Source organism: Anomaloglossus baeobatrachus, chromosome 1, assembly GCF_048569485.1.
Source record: "Anomaloglossus baeobatrachus isolate aAnoBae1 chromosome 1, aAnoBae1.hap1, whole genome shotgun sequence".
In the NCBI taxonomy this organism is placed as follows: domain Eukaryota; kingdom Metazoa; phylum Chordata; class Amphibia; order Anura; family Aromobatidae; genus Anomaloglossus; species Anomaloglossus baeobatrachus.
The window spans coordinates 449,185,177-449,209,261 of record NC_134353.1 but is presented as its reverse complement, the minus strand read 5'-3'; the positions used below and the strand labels follow the sequence as shown (position 1 = coordinate 449,209,261).

At 44.6% G+C, this 24,085-nt stretch overlaps 1 protein-coding gene across 1 annotated transcript in view; it reads right to left on the bottom strand.

Annotated features, from left to right (window-relative positions):
* The window catches only part of STK11 (serine/threonine kinase 11), a 149,727-nt gene that overhangs the window by 15,070 nt on the left and 110,572 nt on the right, over positions 1 to 24,085 (bottom strand). Inside the window, exons 8-9 of the mRNA XM_075352959.1 lie at positions 3,061 to 3,248; positions 264 to 466 (exon numbers count right to left, since the gene is read on the bottom strand). Of these exons, the coding sequence (XP_075209074.1) occupies positions 285 to 466; positions 3,061 to 3,248 (370 nt within the window). The 3' untranslated portion in view covers positions 264 to 284. The remainder of the gene's footprint in view (positions 1 to 263; positions 467 to 3,060; positions 3,249 to 24,085) is intronic.

Sequence of the window (24,085 nt, the reverse complement as noted above, 5' to 3'; positions counted from 1 at the left end):
TTGGGGCACAAAATCCAACCCTCCCCTACACGGTGAATTGATCAAGATCAAGTGCACATTAACTTATAGGTCAATTACAGGGCATGCAAGTACAAGGGCTTAATATAATCTGCCAAAATGAGGGAATGTTAAACATTGATGATGCCATTATACAAGTGTAGGCCATTATTTTGTGACCTTATATTTATTTTCTCTCCCCGTTATGAATATTCTGATTGTAAAATCTCTCCTCGAATACATTATTTACTTCTGAAATACTGTACCTTGCAGAATAGACTCCTCGGTCACTGTTGTTTGCAGGCTGACAATTTACGTACTTTGCCCCCTGATGTGCTAGCCTTACGCTGGGATGCAGAGCTTACTCTCCTTTCTGATTTTAGCTGGTTCTCTGTGCCATTCATACATAGCTGTTTGGTAGGTCCAGTGCCCTGTGTCTGTGCAAACATGTCTTCCTCAGGCACCTGCCCTAATGCAGGAAGAAAAGATACAATGACCAAGTGGGTGTCATAAAGGGATGGCTAGAAAATCGATTTCTGAGGATTCCTTTCAAGTAGTCAATTCTTACATGTTCTTTAAAATATAATGGAATATTCTCCTTCAACTTCCAACATTTTACACAAGTTATCACATAACAGTGCCTTCCATCTAAATATGCCAATTCATTCTTCACCACTGCTGTACACATATGATCTTTGCTAGAACCATTTCACCTTAACATTGTATGGCCATTTGCTCATATTGATGTTTCCTGGAGGTTGTTCTCCATATATTGCATGACATTTTTTCAACTAACACTGCACAGTGGGGTGTCCCAGCTACTTACCAATGAGGTGACCATTGCATACATACTTCTATTTTTACCTTTGTTAAACAGGCTGATATAGCATTCAACACACTTGTAAATCTCTAGATTACAGGGCAAGTCTGATCTACCTTACTACTTCAGCTGGATAACATTTAGGCTATGTGCGCACAGTGCGTTTTTGGGCTCAAAACGGCATGACTTTGCTTCCCCAGCAAAGTCTATGAGTTTTCATTTTTGCTGTCCGCACACAACTTTTTTTTTAAGCTGTGTTTTTGAGCTTAAAAAAACAAATATGGACATGTCAATTCTTTCCTGTGTTTTTCTGCTTTTTCCCCCCATGCCATGCATTGGAAAAAAACAGAAAAATGCAGAGATCAAAAACGCACCAAAACGCAGCCAAAAACACACAAAACCGCGTTAAAAACCCATGCTTTCTTACCCTCTTTAGTCTAACACTGCTTCATTTCAGAACAAATATAGTTTTAAAAGCCAACCGAGGACTGTGCATCTTGGATGACTAGGCCGATGCATTACCCAGAGGGTTTCTCCTTTTCCAGTTGAGTGACATACTGTATATGTGAAAATCTATCACATAAGCGAGTACACCGGTCGCATTTTTGTAAAAAAAACAAACAAACCCCAAAGCATATTTTTGCATAGGAAACCACTGAATATATGAAACTTTGATATGTGTCCAGTGTCAGTTTCCAGCCTCTATAACAGTGTAAGTTTGGTGTGCCCTCCAAATAACTCCACACACAGCCATTAATGTCTAAACCACGAGGAAAAGTGAGTAAACCCCTAAGTGAAAATGTCAATATTTTGTGTGACCACCATTCGTCAAGCACTGCCTTATCTCTCTTGAACATGGAGTTCACTAGAGCTTCACAGGAGCCTCGAGAATCCTCTTCCCTCCTCCATGATGACATCACGATGACCTTGCGCTCCTCCATCTTCCATTTAAGGGTGCCTCACAGATGCTCAATATGGTTTAGGCCTGGAGACATGCTTGGTCAGTCCAGCACCTTTACCCTTAATTTCTTTAGCAAGGCAGTGCTCAACTTGGATATGTGTTGTGGTCATTATCAATTTGGAATACTAAGGGAGGGGATCATGCTCTGCTTCAGTATGTCACAGTACATGTTGGCATTCATGGTTCCTTCAATGAAATGTTGGCAGCACTAATGCAGCCCCAAACCATGACACTCCCACCACCATACTTGACTTTAGGCAAGACACACTTGTCTTTGTACTCCACATCTGGTTGCTGCCACAACACAAGCTTGACACAATCTGAACCAACTAAGGTCATCTTGGTTTCATCAGACCACAGGACAGGATTCCAGTAAAACATGTCTTTAATCTGCTTGTCTTCAGCAAAGTTTTTGTGGACTTTCTATTGAATCATCTTTAGGCATGACAGCCATGCAGATAGTGTACGGCCTATGGCTGTAGCACTGACAGGTTGAAACTCCCCCTACACACCCCTTTTAACCCCTGCCGCAATATTGGCCGCACATGATGGTGCGCATGTGAACTTAACTTCTTTGGTCTGTCATGGCGAGGCCTGTTCTGTGAGGAACCTGTCTTGTTAAATTGCTGTATGGGCTTGGCCACCGTGCTGCAGCTCAGTTTCTGGGTGTTGACAATCTTCTTATTACCCTAGGCCATTTTTTTTTAAAGATCTTCAGAGAATTTTTAGCTATGAGGTGGCATGTTGAACTTCCAGTGACTAGTATGATCGAGTGTGTGATCAATAACACCAAATGTAACACACCTGCTCCTTATTCACACCTTACACCTTGTAACACTAATGAGTCACATAAAACCGGGGAGGGAAAATGGCTACAATGGGTACAATATGGGAATTTTCACTTATGGCTGTTGCCAGTGGTTTAGACATTAGTGCTTGTGTGGTAAGTTATTGAGAGGGCACACCAAATTTACACTGTTGTACAACTTGTACAATGACTACTTTACATTGTATCAAAATGTTAAATCTTTAGTGTTGTCCAATGAAAACATAAAACATTTACAATAATATGAGGGATGTACTCATTTTTGTGATATATTGTAGGTAGTCTGGTTAGTCTTCATGTTTGTTTAAGATTTTGGCCATAATGAAAACAAACCATTGCATTTTCTGTGCAGTAATTCTTTAACAAGTATAGGAAATATTCAGTAATCCGCACAACCTGCAGCATAAAGCAATAACACTAATATAAAAGCAAATTAAAATAAAAACTTTAATTTACCTGGAACTGTAAAGTCTTGAGTATAGATTATTTCATCCTCCAAGTCACAGAGATCTTCATCCTCACTATACCCGTGTAGATCCTCCAGGTAAGGCACAACTGTCAAGCTTCTCCAGCGGTCCTTGGTTTCTGAGCTAGGGGGAATGGGTACAAGAGGATCCATCTGAGGGTGCTTCTTGCGGAACCAGCTGGAGGGAAGGGCAAAATGGTGGACATTGAGATTTTGTAATAGCTTTTCTTAAATTTGCTTAAGGACTCCAATTACTCATGATACAAATTCAATCCAAGATATGCTAGCAAGACCATTGCCAGGCTGCAATGCACATCACATTCACAGGCACACAGACACTCAGCATATACATTTTGTTACACCGTATCGTGAAATTGTGCGTTGTCTTTGTAAGCGTCTAATCTTACGCCACGCTTCTCAGAACATGTTGAGCCACTATTAAGGAACGACTATCTGTATACAAAGTTCTTGATCTAATCTACTGGAATTTCTCCAGACAAAATATGTGGCTTGGATTTGATAGTCTACTCTCATGCCCACTTATGAATCTCATCTCAAAGGGGTAAGGTACCTCGTTTTGGTATTTTTTCCTTGTAGCTAGGCATTTGACCAAAATAGTAATGCACAGCCTGAGGCAAAGCACAAAGGAATCGTTAGAAAGTCAAAAGGACAACAAAATGATGGGGAAGTTCTTCTGTTTCTTTCACCAAAGCTGGCATTACTTAATAAACTGCTTTGGAAAATAGTACATTACTCACTACTTTTATAGTAATGGAATGGCTTGCTTTTGCCGTCTCCCCCAATCCATTTACTCTCAATCATCTTTCCTTCTTTCTCCATGTTATTAACTCCTTATTTCCATGCCTCACTATCTGCCTAACAATTGTTTAATACCCATTCCTTGACATTCTCCTAAACCAGTGGTCACTGACCTCAATCACATGGTCTTTTTTTTTCTAAGCTGCATAGTACAAAATTGATGTTTACAAAAAAACAAACAAAAAACAAACCACCAAACAAAAAACTGTAGGAGTGGAATAGCCTGTCCGGGGAGCGGATCTAGAAATCCCCATTTCTTGTTACTGCTCATCTGGTCTCTGATGGAGTGCAGCGCACACAGAGAGGTGACCCAGTTGCTGTAGCAACCAGCTGAGGATGGGGGGTGCGCTGTTACTCTGCACATCTCTCCGCTCTCACTGGATGAGTCATAGTGTCTTATACGGGGGGGGGGGGGACGCGAGAAAACCATAGATAGAGGGAGGGTGAAGGCTGCACAAAAAGGTGGAGTATGGAGAGAAGCTGGGGAACGGAAAGCAGAGAAATATGGTGAAAGAGGCAGCAGAGGAAATGTGAGCATATGGTGAACATAAAGAAATACAAATGATGAGCGAACACAGAACCTTTTAGAGAATATACAGTATAAGCTAGGGGAAACGAACGTGTAAGAACCACAGACATTACAATCAATCATTGATCCACTATATGATTGGGCACACAACTGCTGTGGTAAGCTTTTGTGAATGGGACAGACACACCAACCCTGCCAGCCTATCAAGATCATCAATGCCTGCTTTCTTCATGCCATTTATGCATAACATTGGAAACAACGGGCTACAGCGATCATTTATTAGCATTGTCCCAGGATGACAGTGGCAAGGAGAAACATGGTAAAAAAAAATGGTAATCAAAGGACACGGGTAAAAGTAATGCCCAGTGGTGGAAACAAGCAAAATCATCTGTGTATGACAGTAACTCAAATTACATGGTGTATAATCTATAGACGACTATTGAACAAAATTATTGTAAATCAGGATTATTAGCAATGTTTACAAACTTTCTGCTGTTTGTAATAAACCAATTAATCAAGAACAATTCTACAGCTCAACAATTAATAAGTGCTTCACCCCCCTGAATAGAATCTATATATATAATTGCCTTATTCTGTCTGTCTGTCTGTCATGCTCCAAAATTGTGTCACCGTGACATGTCCTTACGGTGACACAAAGCTGATTGGCCGCTGGGCTCGCCATGGCCCCGCCCCCCCCCACGGATTGGCCTCTCGCCCCGGCTCTCTGCAGGCCCCGCCCCCCTCACGCAATGCACGCTCGCTCTGGCCCAACTGACACGGAGCTCCGATTCCCAGGTGAGTACACACACACATCAGATCACACTCACTCTCACACTCACTCTCACACACACCTCACACATCACAACATGCTGGGATATCGCTTGCTTCTACACCGGCTCCGTCAGGATCCCGGCAGCGCCAGACATAACCTTGCGATGCTGGGATCTTGACGGAGGCCGTGAAAGCTGGTAACCATTATACACATCGGGTAACTAAGGTCCCTTAGTTACCCGATGTGTATCATAGTTACCAGTGTACACCGGCTCACACTCACTCTCACACACACCTCACACACACATCACATCGCATCCACACATCAAGGTCCTGCAGCTGCGGAACATACACACACATAACAGCACACACACACACACACATACACACACACACAAATCAGATCACACTCACACACACCTCACACATCACATCGCATCCACATACTCACAGCATCCTGGGATATCGCTTGCTTCTCGGCGGCGATACTGTGCTGTTGTGAGCTTCCAGGACCTGCCGGGGGATCACATGGCCAGAAGCATGTGATATCCCCGGATGTTGTGAGTATCAGCGCGTATGTGCAATATCGTCAGTGTGTGTGTCTTTGTGTGTGAGTGTATGCGATCGGGTGTGTGTGAGTGTATGCGATCGGGTGTGTGTGAGTGGATGCGATCGGGTGTGTGTGAGTGGATGCGATCGGGTGTGTGTGAGTGGATGCGATCGGGTGTGTGTGAGTGGATGCGATCTGGTGTGTGTGAGTGGATGCGATCGGGTGTGTGAGTGTCGGCAGAGGAGCACGGCGTGCTGGAGGAGGCTGGGAGCAGAGAGGCTGATCATGGGGAAGGCTGGGAGGAGAGAGGCTGATGCTGGGGGAGGCTGGGAGGGGGAGGGGGAGGCTGGGACGAGGGAGGCTGATGCTGGTGGAGGCTGATGCTTGGGGAGGCTGATGCTGGGGGAGGCTGGAAGGAGAGAGGCTAATGCTGGTGGAGGCTGATGCTTGGGGAGGCTGATGCTGGGGGAGACTGGGAGGGGAAGGCTGATGCGGAGGGAGGCTGGGAGGAAGGAGGCTGGGAGGAGAGAGGCTGATCCTGGGGAAGGCTGGGAACGGGAGGCTGATGCTGAGGGAGGCTGGAAGGAGAGAGGCTGATGCTGGGGGAGGCTGGAAGGAGAGAGGCTGATGCTGGTGGAGGCTGATGCTTGGGGAGGCTGATGCTGGGGGAGACTGGGAGCGGAAGGCTGATGCTGAGGGAGGCTGGGAGGATGAGGCTGGGAAGAAGGAGGCTGGGAGGAGAGAGGCTGATCCTGAGGAAGGCTGGGAAGAGGAGGCTGATGCTGAGGGAAGCTGGAAGGAGAGAGGCTGATGCTGGGAGAGGCTGGAAGGAGAGAGGCTGAGGCTGGGAGGAGAGAGGCTGATGCTGGGGAAGGCTGATGCTGAGGGAGGCTGGGAGGGGAAAGCTGATGCTGGGGAAGGCTGGGAGGATGGAGGCTGGGAGGAGAGACGCTGATCCTGGGGAAGGCTGGGAGAGGGAGGCTGATGCTGGAGGAGGCTAGAAGGAGAGAGGCTGATGCTGGGGGAGGCTGGAAGGAGAGAGGCTGATGCTGGTGGAGGCTGATGCTTAGGGAGGCTGGGAGAGGGAAGCTGATGCTGAGGGAGGCTGGGAGGAGGGAGGCTGGGAGAGGTAGGCTGAGAGAAGAGAGGCTGATGCACACACACACACGCGCGCGTGCACTGCACAACACACCACACACACACACACACACACACACACACACTGGGAACCACAAACAACTGCCCTACACAGACACCCACACACACAGACAACGCTGCACACACACAACACCCAACACACAAACACCGCGGCACACACAAATATACGCACATACCGCACAACACACACATTGCACAAAACATACCTCCCCCCAAAACACACCACACACAACGCTACAGACACACAGCGCTCCACAAACAACGCAACACACGCAACACACATACAACACCGTTCTCACCCCCCGTCACACCCAGACAACACCCAGAACATGTACAGCGCCCTACACAAACACTTGGTAACTACACACAACAACATCTATATATATATATATATATATATATATATATATATATAACAAAAATCATACATGAACTACACAATACGTAAATTCTAGAATACCCGATGCGTAGAATCGGGCCACCTTCTAGTCCCTTATAAGAACACACACAAATCAGCTGAAGCTCCCATGATAACTATAATCAGGGGCTTTATTAGTTACATCAGTTGTGCCTGAGATAACATACAATGCCTGGACTGCCTGGGGCATGGTTGACTGTGACACTTGATTGCATATTACAAATATGGACACCATCTGCAAGGAGTTTGTATGCTCTCCCCGTGTTTGCCTGGGTTTCCTCCGGGGTCTCCGGTTTCCTCCCACACTCCAAAAACATACTCATAGGGAACTTAGATTGTGAGCCCCAATGGGGACAGTGTTGCCAATGTATGTAAAGCGCTGTGGAATTAACAGCGCTATATAAATGCCCTCATAATCTCCCGCCTCGACTACTGTAACATCCTCCTCTGTGGCCTCCCTGCCAACACGCTTGCCCCTCTCCAGTCCATCCTTAATTCTGCTGCCCGACTGATCCACCTCTCTCCTCAATACCACCCCTCTTCTGCTCTCTGCATGTCCCTCCACTGGCTCCCACTCTTCCACCGTATCCAATTCAAACTACTAACACTGACCTACAAAGCTGTGCATAATCTATCTCCTCCCTATATCTCTGAACTAATCTTCCACTACACTCCAACACGTCACCTCCGGTCCTCCCAAGATCTCCTTCTCTCCTCCTCTCTCATTCGCCCCTCACGCAACCGACTCCAAGACTTCTCCTGAGCATCCCCAGTCTTCTGGAACTCGCTGCCTCAACACGTCAGACTATCCCCTACCCTTGCAAACTTCAAACAGAACCTGAAAACCCACCTGTTCAAAAATGCCTACAATCTACAATGAACTCGCTGCCGCCCAACCACCGTGCGGAGCGGCCGCCCGACCACCGTGCGGAGCGGCCGCCCGACCACCGTGCGGAGCTGCCGCCCGACCACCGTGCGGAGCTGCCGCCCGACCACCGTGCGGAGCTGCCGCCCGACCACCGTGCGGAGCTGCCGCCCAATCTACACCCCACCTACTGTCTCCTCCCCATAATCCTATAGAATGTAAGCCCGCAAGGGCACGGTCCTCTTCCCTCTGTACTAGTCTGTCTACTGCAACTTGTATATGTATTTTGTATGTAACCCCCTTCTCATGTACAGCACCATGGAATTAATGGTGCTCTATAAATAAATAATAATAAATGAATAAATATTATTATAATTAATATGGCTAAGTAGTCCAAAAAGAAGAGAAGAGATCATTCCTTATTAGAGCTGGGCGAACTCGCAGAAAACCGGGACCTGCTAATTTTATTTTGAAAAAATAAGTTTCCGGTCCAGAATCCAGTACCCATATAAGTCTATGGGAACCAGAATCCAGCAATTAAAAAGGTTGGTGGAAGGCATAGGGGGAAAGGAGCGCAAGCGGTGTATTCACCGAAGATCCTTGTCATGGCGGCAAGCTGCTTCCAGGTCGTGTATTCACTTCCAGAGCTGCATGCATCTAGATTGTGTACTATAAATAAGAGTCGATACTGTGCACTATAAATAAGAGTCATTGCTAGAATGTATGGGCTCCTTCCAGGTAGGGTGGAATTTGTCACGTGATGTGCAGCCCGGTTTAGAATAAACATTCTTTCTCTAAGTCTACGCGAGCATGGAGTAATAGAAGCAGGGGTCTGGGGGTAAGATCAGATTTCTATGCCCGCAATGATGTGTCCTCCTCTGCTCTTCCTGAACCTCCTGCTTCATGCAGCAGGTGGCTCAGGATGAGCGCGATGTGTCCTCTGCTCATCCTGGGCTTTCAGCTGAATGCAGCCAGAGGCCCAGGATGAGCTGCGCCCGCGATAAAGGTGTCCTCTGCTCAGGCAGACACTGTCACACAGGGGGCATGTCTGACTGCAACCAATCATGGACGCCAGGCTGGCCAGTGGGCGAGGAAAGCAGCTAAAGCAGTGCATATGTATGAGCAATGATAAGCGGCACAGGGAAGCTGCAGGAGCAGCACACGGCCGAGCGGAAGCAGTTTACAGCTGCGCCGGAGTCTCAGTAAGTATGAAGTGCTCACTTCATTCTTATTTTCTTTCTTTTTTTTAATTTCTCGACGGATCTGGTCAAACAACTGGAATCCCGGGCCCGGCACCTGAGCACCTTTGAAACGGCGCGGATCCGGACTTTTACAGTCCGAGTCCGCCCATACCTATTCCTTATACAAGGAAAAAGTTGCATGAATATAGCAAAGGCATTAAGTGATCCTAAACAGAGATGAGCGAACCTGAAGTTTGAGGTTTGGGTTCAAACACAGACCATAAAAAACACATTTCGGTTCGAAGTTTGAGTGAGTTACGAGTGCAAACCACTCAAGCGAGCAGCGCTGTGCCTGGGTACGCTTGGTGCTTAGCCATGTAAGAGCCGCTTGCAGTATTTGAACAGCTCGCACTGGGGGTAAAATCAGCATGATCAGATCACTAAAAAAAAAAAAAAAAAAAGTTTAAAAAACTCCACCCACCCTACCCCGGAAGTGATCTGTTTAGGGAAGTGATCTGTTTATGGTTGGCTGCATGTGAGCGGAGACCAGAACTGCCCAATTACTAACTTCCATTGAGGTTTGCGTCAAGTCAGGGTCACAAAACGAACTTTACATAACCAAACTTGCAAAGGTTCGCTCATCTCTAATCCTAAAGATACAGTTGGAAGCATAGTTCACAATTAAAGAGAATCTGTCGGTACGATTAATTTCCCCAAATTATTTTTGTGCACATAGTTGTGCGAGTTCAGCCACGCCTTTATCTAGACAGTCAGTTCCTCTGTTGCTAAAAAATCTGTTTTAGAATAGATTCGAAAAGCAAATGATATAAATCAATATGCAAATCAAGCTATAGTGCTTTTGGAGCCTGGAAGCTCTTCCCATTCCTCTATTATGCCAGCTCTATTCCTCTTTCAATGCTGCCTTCTCCTGTTGGACTGATAGCTCTTTTGCTATGTGACTTCAAGCTAAAGAGCAGTCAGTCAAGTAGAGAAGGCAGCGCTGATCGGCGAATCGAGCTGGAGTGACAGAGGCATGGGACTTAAGCACTGTAGTCTAATTTTGCATAATGATTCAAATGCAAATTTCTTGATAATTGAGGAATAGACCTAAAGGTATGAATGGATTTGCCTTTGAAAGAGCTATATGCTCATAAAAATAATTTGGAGGAGGGGGAATCCTGTTCATAGATTCCATTTAAAAAAAAAGGTACATTAGCTAAAATACTTGGACGTGGCAGAAAAATGGGGATCTTCACCAGCTGCCACCAAATTCTTGAGGAAGCAGGTGATCAAAAACCTTGACTGAGTGACTGCAAAATACCTGCAGTAAAATTTGGTGACAGCAGACACTGAGGTTTCAGTTTGCACTGAAAATCTACATGTTGGAGCTACAAGACATACACAGCTACTGAACCAAAAGCACAAGAAAAGCTAGCCCCAATATATTCAAAATCATAAATAGGTCATAATGTTGGAAGTCTGTTTTGTGAAGCGATGACGTAAAAACTGGAAATTTGTGGGCTTATGGATCAGCACTACTCTGAAGGAGGAAGAATAAAAAAAAAAAATCCTGCCCACAGGAAGGTACAAAAATGGCTCAGAGATGGGGCGGCTTAGCTTCCTCTGGCACTGGATACCTGAAGCAGAGGGCAAGAGATACATTCAATAAAATGTCAGCAAATTCCAGTGTGACGATGTGTCCCTCCCCAACCCCCGGCCTTATTTCATGTACTCTTTGCCATATAGGGTCATGTAGGTTGCTTGGCTGTCTTTGTTCTTTGGTTGTAACATTATATCCCCCCAGCCTGTACCTTATTATACTCAGGCTTCAGCAGTAGCTATTGTCCTGTATGTACTGCTTCTGGTGGGAGATTGTTAATTCTTCTCAGCATGGGGCTCCTCCAATCCACAACTTGGTAGACAGAATAGAGCCAGGATGTCTAGAATACTTTCACGTATCAAATGTCCAGGGAAGGTGTGCCCTTCTGCCCACCTAAGGGGCTGATCCCAGGAAACAGGAAAGGAGAATAATGAGACCCATGTTAGTCAGTTAGTTGGATCTCGGCTGGAGAAAGACTATGATCTATAGCTGAGGCTAAATCCTAGTGCCTGTGTATGGACTGTTACAGATTGGAGATCAGTGGCCACGTGGGATCATGTTTTGTTGTTCACTCTGTTGGACTCAAGGAACTCATAAGTACCATTGCCATATTTTCCATGGCGTCGAAATACCGGGAGGCGCCCCCAGATCTGTTGTTTTGTTGTGGACTCCTTGCAGACTTTAAGGATTTATATTCACGATTGGTGCTTTATCTTTGTGGTCCCAATAAAGCCCTTTGGATTGTTCCTTGGCCTGACGTCCCTTACTGCTCTGTTGCATACCCAGTCACAAACTGGTGGCAGCAGCGGGATCAGGGCAGAAGGAATGGAAGACGCTTGCCTGCAAGATGGCACCGAGGAAGTATTTCTACAGCAAGGACAGGAAAGACAGAAGCTGGAGGTAAATGCCCAAAGAAGTCAGTGGGTTGTGTTGTACGAGGAGGAGATGGCACTGCTGGGAGATGAGGCCACCATAGAAGATAAGCGAGAGGCCATTCGTAGAGCTCAGAAGAGGCAGCGCATGGCAGAAGCAGCTAAAAGCTTCAGACAGACTGTAATCCCAGCATCCACCATGAGAGAAGTCCCAAGAGTGTCCCGCAAGGACTTTAAGCCATTTAATGAAGCTGCAGGCGACATTGAGGGCTTCTTCCAGGACTTCGAGCATCAGTGCCGATTAATGGAAGACCCAGAAAGAGAGCAAGTCAGACACCTGGTGGGCCTCTTGGAGGGTGGAGCTGCCGAAGCCTATAGAGCTATGGACCCTCAGTGGAATTGTGAGTATGGGGAGATAAAAGAGACCATTCTAGAACATTATGCTGTGACCCCAGATACCTATAGGACTCAGTTCTCTACGTTAGCCTGTGATGGGGAAGTGTCTTTCAAGATGTATGCCCACAGGCTCAAACAAGCATGTCATAGCTGGCTGGAAGGAGAGGGAGCCTTGACTTGGGAGACCTTCCTCCAGGTCATCCTGAAAGAACAGTTCTATGCCAAGTGCCCTGCTGAGATTAGGGAATGGGTGAGTGAGAGAAAGCTGGCAACAGTGGAACAAGCCGCCGCTCTAGCTGATGAGCTTCTCACCATCAAGCCTCAATGGAAAAGGCTACTAGTCAGTGAGGAAAAAAAAGCTACCAGCACACCAACACCAGAGGTTCCTTGTCCTTCAGTACCCAATGTTCCTCGACCTCCTAGGTCACCACCTCATGTGGATACTCGTGTGAATGTGCCTCCAGTTGCTCCTGACACATTTTCTGGAATGCGATGGAGGACAGAAAGTTGAAGAGCGAAGATGTTATAGCTGTGGGCATTACGGGCATCTGCAGGCCACATGACCATCTATCCAGTGGAGTCATCTTCCAAATCGACAACCACCTCCAGCACCTGCACATCCATATCAGTCACCAAGTTCTCCTACCTACTTCTCTAGAATGCAAACGGGAAGGAGCGAGACACAGCTCAGATGATATCGACGTGGGCAGACTGGTCATCTGCAAGCTAACTGGCCAGGTGTTCAGAGGTAGAACAGTTACAGACCCCCTTTGCCTTTTCATTATCTACAGACACCGTCAACAGGAGAAGAGCTGGATTCACTCCCTGATGATTTGCCAAGTGACTGATATGTTGACTTCCCTACCAGGATTCTATGGGGTGCGAGCCACAGCCACCTGCTCTTCTGATCTTCATCATAAATATCTACAGGAGGTCGTGCTGGATGGCCAAAAAGTTGTTGGCTTTCTTGACACAGGGCCTTTTCTCACCATAGCAGATCCCCAAGTAATTCAAGCAGAAGCAATGCAATAGAGACCAGGAATTGCCATTGAATTGGCTGGAGATATATCTCCAGAGCAAGTGTGACCCTGGATTATGGCTTTGGGGCAAAACAATGCATGATTGGTGTGATGAGCGGCCTTCCTGCAGACATTCTTCTAGGGAATGATGTGGGAAATCTTCAATGCCACTTTGTCGGTGCGATAACCAGAAGTCAAGCCAAGAGAGCAGCAGATGTGGACGTGTTCAACCCATCAATAGAAATGAAGCCACCCGAACTGCCGTCACAGCCACTCTGTGGCCAAGCCTCTTGCAGACCTCATGGAAAAAACGATGCCCAGGCTGGTGATCTGGACTCCAGCCTGTGAGGAGGCTTTTAACCGGCTGAAGGACGCCCTGGTCTGCGACCCTGTTCTGGCTGCTCCAGACTATAAGAGGAGATTCATTCTGCAGACGGATGCCTCTTTTTATGGACTGGGTGCAGTACTCAGCCAGGTGAATGCAGCTGGGGAGGAGCACCACATTGCCTACCTCAGCAGGAAGCTGCTGGACCGAGAAGTGGCCTATGCAACTGTTGAGAAGGAATGTCTGGCTGTAGTATGTGCCCTTTCGGAAACTATCTGTATGGACGAGAATTGACTGTGGTTACTGATCATAATCCACTCACCTGGCTAACAGAGTCTCTGGGGACAATGGATGCTTACTACGATGGAGCCTGGCTCTTCAACCCTATAACTTTGCAATACAATATAGAAAAGGCAACAAACACCAAAATTCAGATGGATTGTCCAGGCAGGAGGAGCCCTGAGTCCGGTCAGCCATGTTTACGTGTACTTGACAAGCGACCTGTAGAGGTCACTAGTCCGTACACAAATTGAGGGGGGAAGGGGTTGTGACGATGTGTCCCTCCCCAACTCCCAGCCTTATTTCATGTACTCTATGCCATATAGGGTCATGTAGGTTGCTTCGCTGTCTTTGTTCTTTGGTTGTAACATTATATCGCCCCAACCTGTACCATATTGTACTCAGGCTACAGCAGTAGCTATTGTCCTGTATGTACTGCTTCTGGTGGGGGATTGTTAATTCTTCTCAGCATGGGGTTCCTCCAATCCACAACTTGGTAGACAGAATAGAACCAGGATGTCTAGAATCCTTTCATGTATCAAATGTCCAGGGGAGGTGTGCCCTTCTGCCCACCTAAGGGGCTGATCTCAGGAGAGGAGAATAATGAAACCCATATTGGTCAGTTAGTTGGATCTCGGCTGGAGAAAGACTAGGATCTATAGCTGAGGCTAAATTCTAGTGCCTGTGTATGGACTGTGACAGATTGGAGATCAGTGGCCACATGGGATTGTGTTTTGTTGTTCACCCTGTTGGACTCAAGGAACTCATAAAGGACCATTGCCATATTTTCCCTGGCGTCGGAATACTGGGAAGTGCCCCCGGATCTGTTGTTTTGTTGTGGACTTCTTGCAGACTTTAAGGATTTATATTCATGTTTGGTGCTTTATCTTTGTGATTCCAATAAAGCCCTTTGGATTGTTCCTCGGCCTGACGTCCCTTACTGCTCTGTCGCATACCCCGTAACACCCAGGAAAAAAATCATGTTTTTTGTGAGGAAGCTGAAATTTGTGCGTCACTGGACCGTTCAACAGGTAAATGATACAAAGCATAGCGCAATGTCCACCAAGGCTTGTTTTCCGAAGTCATGGACGATTCTAAAGTGGTGGTCACACGTACCAGAAATTAGCCCTAAAGAAAATATTTTCTGGGATTTGAAGAAGGCGGTTGCAGCATGCAAACCCAAGAATATATGGAAGAACTGAACGCCATTACCTATTAGGAACGCTGGCAGAAACTGGTGTCTGGCAATGCATCACGTTTACAGCAGGTCAGAACAGCCCATAGGTGCTCCACCAAGTACTAAACACGCTTGTCATAAAGGTGTTGAATTATTGGGAGACTGCAGTAGTCCGTAAAAGTGGCATTTCATGTTGAATTTGGAGAAACCACTTATATTAGTTATGCTGAGCTATTTTAATTAATCTTGTTTAATTGCAAACAAAAAAATATATAAAATTGTAAATTTTGCTATTATACATAATATGCAAAGGGGGTTGAATAATATTTGCACCTGCATATGTTCCCTGAAGAAGCAGGACAGAAAGGCACTTAGGCACCCTCTCATTACAAGGTACTATCAGAATCTACAGGATTATTACCATCTAATATATCGCTATACTACATCCTATTTATCATATACTTTGTGAGATGGTCTAATCCTGTGTTGTGAGGCATTTATGCTTTTAGAAAACTCTGCATTTGTTTTATATACAATTTTTTTTTTCAATAAACTAGAGTGGTACCTCGGTTTACGTCATTAGTCCGTCCGAAAACAATCGATGAAATCCGAAATCGACGAAAACCGAAGCAATTATTTCCATAGAAAGGAATGTAAATCCAATTAATTTGTTTTAGACACTCCAAAATACAGACCAAATACACATTTAATAAAGAATGAAATGTCACGCTGTACAAAGGGCAAGTGAGACGTAGTACAGCATACTCCTGATGTATGTAAAGTGCTGTGGAATTAATAGCGCTATATAAATGAATAAAATTATTATTATTATTATTCCCCACAAACAACAGACAGGTGCGGGAAGTCAGGGACTGGAACAGAAGGACGAATGGGGGAGGGTACAGGTCAGGGCACGGTAATAAGGAGTCAGATCAAACAGGAATTCTCACCAGAGCAAGTCACAGGCTGCAGAGCAAAACTATAACCAGCACCAGGATGCAATTGCAAAGACCAGATATAGTGTCTCCTGAAACCAGAACGAGGCTGATGGGAGTTAACCCCTGACATGACCAGGCCGGGTCTCGGAAACTCTGGAGCAGAGAATCCCGGTCCTGGATCATGACAAAAGATGTTGAATAGTAAAAACCGTAACAAGTGGAATAGCCTGCATATAAAAGATTACAGTAATCCAACTCTTTAATTGTTAAGATTTAACATGGCATTTACAGATACTGTACTGTACTGTACGGTTTGGAAAGGGAATACCCCTCCATAAAAACCATAGGCAAGGCACTATCTGAGGTCACTTCCCTTCCTGGTCTTTTGGCACTAGGACCAGGTTCAGAGTCAGTGAACCCATGACGCACAAGAAAGCTGTCCAAAGAAGTCTGTTTCTGTCGCACCGCTATAAGATTTGCCTAAAATAGGGCAAGACATTATCATTAAACAAGTTGCGGACACGGCCTGCAACAGCTTTGTCTGGGTGATTTTTCTCCACAAACCCGTAAACCTTACTCCACATAGAGAAGATGTCCTTAATCTGTGAAAAAGGCACATTCTCCCCTGTCTCTCCCTCTTCATCTGAAGCAACGTCTTCATTTGCTGTCTATTGCACTTCTAGTTGAAAGTCTTTCAGCTCTTCAGTGGTGAGTAAAGTTGATCGAACCCACCAAAATCCGGGACCGGCGGTTCACTGCCAGATTAGAAAAAAAAAGTCCGGATCCGCTCCATATTCAGGTGCCCATATAAAAGTCTATGGGGACAAGAATCCGGAGATTAAACACGTTTGTGTAGGGGATAGGGGAGTAGGGGCACACACTGTGTACTCACCCAAGGCTGTGTCATGGCAGCAAACTCCTTCCGGGTCACGCTTTTCCCTTCCAGAGTCGGCAATTCAATATTCATTGTTTTGCCTGCCCACCTGCACGTGTAATTGGTTGCAGTTATACGTGCCCCCACCCTGAGTGGCAGCATGTCAGCTGACTTCAAGGCGGATGGCCGGTGGGTGGGGAAAGCAGTGCAAGTGTCTGCGAGTCAGTATGGTGAACGTGCATGTGTTTCAGAAACACATGCACGTTCCTGTCAGAAGAGTGTGCGGCTGTGCTGGTGATATAATGTCAGACTCGTGCGAGTCTGGCATAACAGCACCCGGCACGGCCTGTCGCTCTCTGAACATGAGCGTGCATGTACCTAGAAACACATGCACGCTCCTGTCAGAAGTGTGCCCGGCTGTGCTGCGATGTCAGACTTGCAGGAGTCCCTCGCAAGTGTGACTCCGGCCTAAAAAGAAACCGTATGCGGCTTTTTAGTATTATTATTTAAATAAATAATAATAATAAAAAAAAAAACTGACTTGCGGTCCTCCCTAATTTTGGTACTTAGGCAAGATAAAGCCGGCTGGGGGCTGGTATTCTCAGCCCACAGCCGTGAGGATCCGGACTTTTCAGTCCAGATCCGCTCAGCCCTAGTGGTGAGTTCTTCACTGCGGTCATCCACTAACTCTTCCACATCCTCACCATTCACGTCCAAACCCATGGATGTCCCTAAATTAACAAACAGACTGCACCACATTTGTAGGGTTATCAGAGGAAGATGAGAAGGAAAAAAAGTGATCCAGCTCAACTGGGGCAAAGTCCGGCATGCAAGGATAACACTCTGGCAGTGCAAGGGTCCAATAGAAGAAAGAAAAATCCAGCTTCCGGAGTAGTAGTAAAACTGATGCAAAATTTTATTAAAGGACGTAAAAATTAATATGATGACAAAAATAGGGAGCCCATATGCGGCGTAAGGCTACGCGTTTCGAACGCTGCCTGCGTTCTTTGTCAAGCCTGAGTGAACATGTCTTGCTCACAAGCATTTAAACTCACTCCTACCAATGGGAGGAGTGTGTTTAATCAGAAAGCACATGTGCCAGCATGGGGTAGATAACATACAAAACAACAATACAAAAATTCAACAGTAAGTGAACAGATTTTTTTATATATACAGAAAAGATTTTTGATATTAAAATTCCACATAAAAAAACCTCTATCATCCGAAATGTACATGCGAACATTATCTACCAAGATTTAATAATGAAACATGACATCTCGTCTCAGATTAAGACCATTGGGTATTCTAGTTCCCAAATGAAATATCCAAAAAGCCTCACGTGTGAGAACCTGATGTTGGCTATCACCACCACGAGGAGAGATTTTAACTTTTTCTAAACCAAAAACATGCAGGGAGTCAGTATTGCAATTGTGATGTGAAATAAAATGTCTGGAAGCCGATGAGAGATTTCTGGCTGGAATAACGGTGCCCTTAGAATTATAAATATCCCGGATATGTTCATTAAAACGCACCTTGAGTTTTCTCACTGTGCAACCAATATAAAGTAGGTTGCAGCTGGTGCACTTAATGCAATAAACCACATTGGTGGTATTACAATTAATGTACCTCGAAATGGAATATGTGACAGTCTCACCAGTATTTGAAAATGAGCTACAAGGTAAGGCAAATTCACATGTGCGGCAGCGTGAGGTGCCGCACCTAAAAAATCCTTTGTGTTCAAGCCAGGTGGAAACAGGTTTATTTTTTACAAAAAAACTAGGTGAAAGAATGTTGCCCAGTGAAGGTGCTTTTTTAGCAACCACATTGCAACCAGATTGCAGTATGGTTGCAACAACAGGGTCTTCATTTAAAACGGGTAAATACCGTTTAATAATATTTTTGATGTGATTAAATTGTGTGCTGTATTGTAAAGATAGCACTATTTTGTTATGCAATTTCATATAATTCTTATTGTTTTTACATTCAGAGTTTTTATTTGAAAAATCTATCAAATGATCACGTTTTTTATTTTCTACTATCTTGCGTGCTCTTTGAAGTGTCCAGGATGGATAATCCCTTGCACTTAATCTGGATTCAGCTGATCTGACTTCATTGTTATATACAGAATGCTCACTGCAATTACGCAAAACCCTGGTAAATTCACCCACTGGTACAGCTTTGATTGTATGATTAGGATGACTACTCATAGCATGTAAAATTGTATTTCCAGGAAGTGGTTTACGATAAATACAAGTGGATATAATCTGGTTAGGCATGCCTGTGAAAGTCAAATCCAAAAAATGTATTTTATTATTGTCACAAAAATGGGTAAATTTTAGATTGAATTGATTATTGTTTAAATAATTCATGAACTCCGGAATTAATAAGATGGGACCATTCCAAATGAATAACTGGTCATCAATAAATCTACCGTACCAGTGGATGAATTTACAGTAAGGGTTATTAATATCATATAAGTATTTTTCCTCCCAATGAGCCATAACCAAATTCGCAATTGAAGGCGAAAATTTAGCACCCATAGAAACTCCGTGGTACTGTAAATTAAACTGTTTATTGAACACGAAAAAATTATGCTCCATCAAAAATTGCGCAACTTGTATGATATAATTTTGAAACGCTGAAGAATAGGAGCTATAATTATTCAAATGAAAAATCAAAGCTTGTATAGCTACAGATAAAGGAATGGTAGTGTACAGTGATATAACATCGCAACTAAGCCAACTAAAGCCTGTTTGCCAAATTTTATTGGAGAACTGATCAAGAATGTCAATACTATCTTTGATGTACCCTGGAGTTCTATGGGTTAAAGGCTACAGTATTGAATCCAGCCATTCACTCATGTGTTCATTGGAAGAGCCGATACCTGAGACTATTGGCCTCATAACCCTTACTATAAATTCATCCACTGGTACGGTAGATTTATTGATGACCAGTTATTCATTCCGGAGTTCATGAATTATTTAAACAATAATCAATTCAATCTAAAATTTACCCATTTTTGTGACAATAATAAAATTAATTTTTTGGATTTGACTTTCACAGGCATGCTTAACCAGATTATATCCACTTGTATTTATCGTAAACCACTGGCTGGAAATACAATTTTACATGCTATGAGCAGTCATCCTAATCATACAATCAAAGCTGTACCAGTGGGTGAATTTACCAGGGTTTTGCGTAATTGCAGTGAGCATTCTGTATATAACAATGAAGTCAGATCAGCTGAATCCAGATTAAGTGCAAGGGGTTATCCATCCTGGACACTTCAAAGAGCACGCAAGATAGTAGAAAATAAAAAACGTGATCATTTGATAGATTTTTCAAATAAAAACTCTGAATGTAAAAACAATAAGAATAATATGAAATTGCATAACAAAATAGTGCTATCTTTACAATACAGCACACAATTTAATCACATCAAAAATATTATTAAACGTTATTTACCCGTTTTAAATGAAGACCCTGTTGTTGCAACCATACTGCAATCTGGTTGCAATGTGGTTGCTAAAAAAGTACCTTCACTGGGCAACATTCTTTCACCTAGTTTTTTTGTAAAAAATAAACCTGTTTCCACCTGGCTTGAACACAAAGGATTTTTTAGGTGCGGCACCTCACGCTGCCGCACATGTGAATTTGCCTTACCTTGTAGCTCATTTTCAAATACTGGTGAGACTGTCACATATTCCATTTCGAGGTACATTAATTGTAATACCACCAATGTGGTTTATTGCATTAAGTGCACCAGCTGCAACCTACTTTATATTGGTTGTACAGTGAGAAAACTCAAGGTGCGTTTTAATGAACATATCCGGGATATTTATAATTCTAAGGGCACCGTTATTCCAGCCAGAAATCTCTCATCGGCTTCCAGACATTTTATTTCACATCACAATTGCAATACTGACTCCCTGCGTGTTTTTGGTTTAGAAAAAGTTAAAATCTCTCCTCGTGGTGGTGATATCCAACATCAGGTTCTCACACGTGAGGCTTTTTGGATATTTCATTTGGGAACTAGAATACCCAATGGTCTTAATCTGAGACGAGATGTCATGTTTCATTATTAAATCTTGGTAGATAATGTTCGCATGTACATTTCGGATGATAGAGGTTTTTTTATGTGGAATTTTAATATCAAAAATCTTTTCTGTATATATAAAAAAATCTGTTCACTTACTGTTGAATTTTTGTATTGTTGTTTTGTATGTTATCTACCCCATGCTGGCACATGTGCTTTCTGATTAAACACACTCCTCCCATTGGTAGGAGTGAGTTTAAATGCTTGTGAGCAAGACATGTTCACTCAGGCTTGACAAAGAACGCAGGCAGCGTTCGAAACGCGTAGCCTTACGCCGCATATGGGCTCCCTATTTTTGTCATCATATTAATTTTTACGTCCTTTAATAAAATTTTGCATCAGTTTTACTACTACTCCGGAAGCTGGATTTTTCTTTCTTTTATCAGAGGAAGGCTCAAATGCTTCAAAATCTCTCTCAAGGACACATCCTGGCCATAATTTCTCACAGGCAGATGTCAAAGCCCTGGATGACACTCCCTGCCAAGCCTCATCTATGAGACTAATGCAGTTGAGAATGTTGAAATGTTTTTTTCCAGAACTCTCTTAGGCCTAAAACACACTTTCGCATAAAACACGTACGTGTGACATGGTCCGTTTTTCGGGTACGTGTTCCGGTTTTTTTGGGCATTTCTCTGGTACGCATGACATCCGTGTGATGGCGTATGCTATCCGTGTGTGCGTGTGGAATGTCCGTGTGTGCGCTTGGAATGTCGGTGTATGTGTACGTGAAATGTCCGTGTGAAATGTCCGTGTGTGTAGTAAAATGTCGTTTGATACATACCCGCTGACAGAAGACAGAGTTGAGCGATGAGAATGAACTCGGGTGAACTTCATCCGACTTCCTTGTCATACCGCGGCTCTGTCTGGGTGTCGCGTACTGATTAGCGGTCACCCGTGAAGGACTCACCAGTGACCGCTAATCCCCTGAGTGATTGAAGTGAGCAGCGCACTTAGCGCTGCAGTCACTCAGGTTACCCGCGGCTAGCTGGATCCTCCACCAGAGACCGCAACTCACCTGTGACTTCATCGCTGTCACTCAGGCGACTTGCTGTCACAGTTGGAGGATCCAACGGTGGCCGCGAGCAACCTGAGTGACAGCTCAGCTGATCGCGCTACTCACCTCAGTTGCTGCGTGGAGCTGACAGGAGCGGCGGTGTTCTTCTGCAGCTCCTGTCACCTTCATGTAGCAGAGCTGGAAGCGACACTGGACCTCCGTGGATTATGCCGGACATGGATGGGTATTTGGGGCATAATAAATTGGTGAACAAGGGTATTTGTTATTGTTTTTATTTCAAATAAAGGATTTTTTCACTGTGTGTGTTTACTTTAACTTGCAGGTTAATCATTGGGGGTATCTCATAGACGCCTGCAATGATTAATCTTGGACTTATTGGCAGCTATGGGCTGCCAATAACTCCTTATTACCCCGATTGCCAACGCACCAGGGCAAATCAGGAAGAGGCGGGTAGAGTCCCAGAACTGTCGCATCTATTGTATGCGGCAATTCCAGGCGGCTGCTGGCTGATATTGTTAGGCTGGGGGGCTCCCCATAACGTGGGGCTCCCCATCCTGAGAATACCAGCCTTCAGCCGTATGGCTTTATCTTGGCTGGTATCAAAATTGGGGGGGACCGCACGCCGTTTTTTTTAATCAATTATTTCTTTCACTGCACAGTATATACCCGCCCACCGGCGGCTGTGATTGGTTGCAGTGAGACAGCTGTCACTCAACGTGGGGGCGTGTGTAATTGCAACCAATCATAGGCGCCTGTGGGCGGGGAAGCAGGGAATACGAGATTGATTAATGAGCGGCCGTCATTTTCAAATGAATTGAAGCTGCGTATTTTCGGCACAGCTGTTCCTTGCCGCGCTGGTGATCGGGGATTGGCAAGTATGCGACAGGGGAAGAAAAAGACCGAGCGCCAATGTAAGTATGACTGAGAACAGCAGAAAAAAAGGTAAGTAGACTGACTTTAATAAAAAAGAAAAAAAAAAAAAAAAGATCGCTCGTTTAAAAACGCACACGGATGAAACGTGCTGAAGACGGACATGCTCCGTGTGCCGTCCGTGCAGGTACGGACCCATTGACTTTAGCGGGTCCGTGCCTGCGTGCTAACCGCCAAAAACGGACATATTGTCCGTGCGGGAAAACGCACACACGTACTTATCACACGGACGCACGGATGCCATCAGCCATAGAATAACATGGGTCTCAGTGTCTCCGTGTCTCCTGTACGTGCAAAAACGTACCAAACACGTACCGGAGGCACGGATGTGTGTTGCGGGCCTTAAGGACAATTCTGTATCTGATGTCACCTCAAAGCACCTTTAAAACATTGCTTTTGTGTACAGTTTCTTGAAATTTGAAATGACATTCTGGTCCATGGGCTGGATGAGAAGTGTGGTATTAGGGGGCAATAACTTCACTGTGATGAAACTGAACTCCAACAATGTGTCTTCCAAACCAGGAGGATGTGTAGGAGAATTATCCATTGGCAGGAGGCACTTAAGGGGCAATTGATTATCCTGGAGGTATGGAGGTATTTTTTCACACTTGAGCTAAACACTTCATTCATCCACAAAATGAAAATTGCCCTTGTGACCCATGCCTTCTTGTTTGCCCTCAACATCACACACAATCACTTTTAATCAAATTGTTTCTGCTAAACACTCTAGGAGTTTCTGAATGGTACACCAGTAATGGCTTCAGTTTGCAATCACCACTAGCATTAGCACAAAAAAAAAAAAAAAAAAAAAAAAAAAAAAAGAGTTATTTAGCCTATCTTTCATAGGCTTATGTCCTGGCAGTGCTTTTTCCTCCTGTGTAATCAATGTCCTCTTTGGTATTTTCTTTTTTTTCTAAAAGGCCAGTTTCATCCCAGATGAATCCTTCATCCTCTATGTAATCTTTGAATTCGGTCACAAATTTTTCTGCCCCAGACGTGTCTGAACTCACAGCTTTGCCACGCCTAGTAACACTGTGTATGCCAGTGCGCCTCTTGAATTTATCGAACCAGCCTCTGCTGGCCTTAAAATCACTAAGTGCACTAGCATTTGTCCCAGGGTTTTTCTTAATAAGATCAGCATATAACAGTCTGGCCTTTTCACATATGATGGCTTCCGAAACAGAATCTCCATTTTTGAATGAT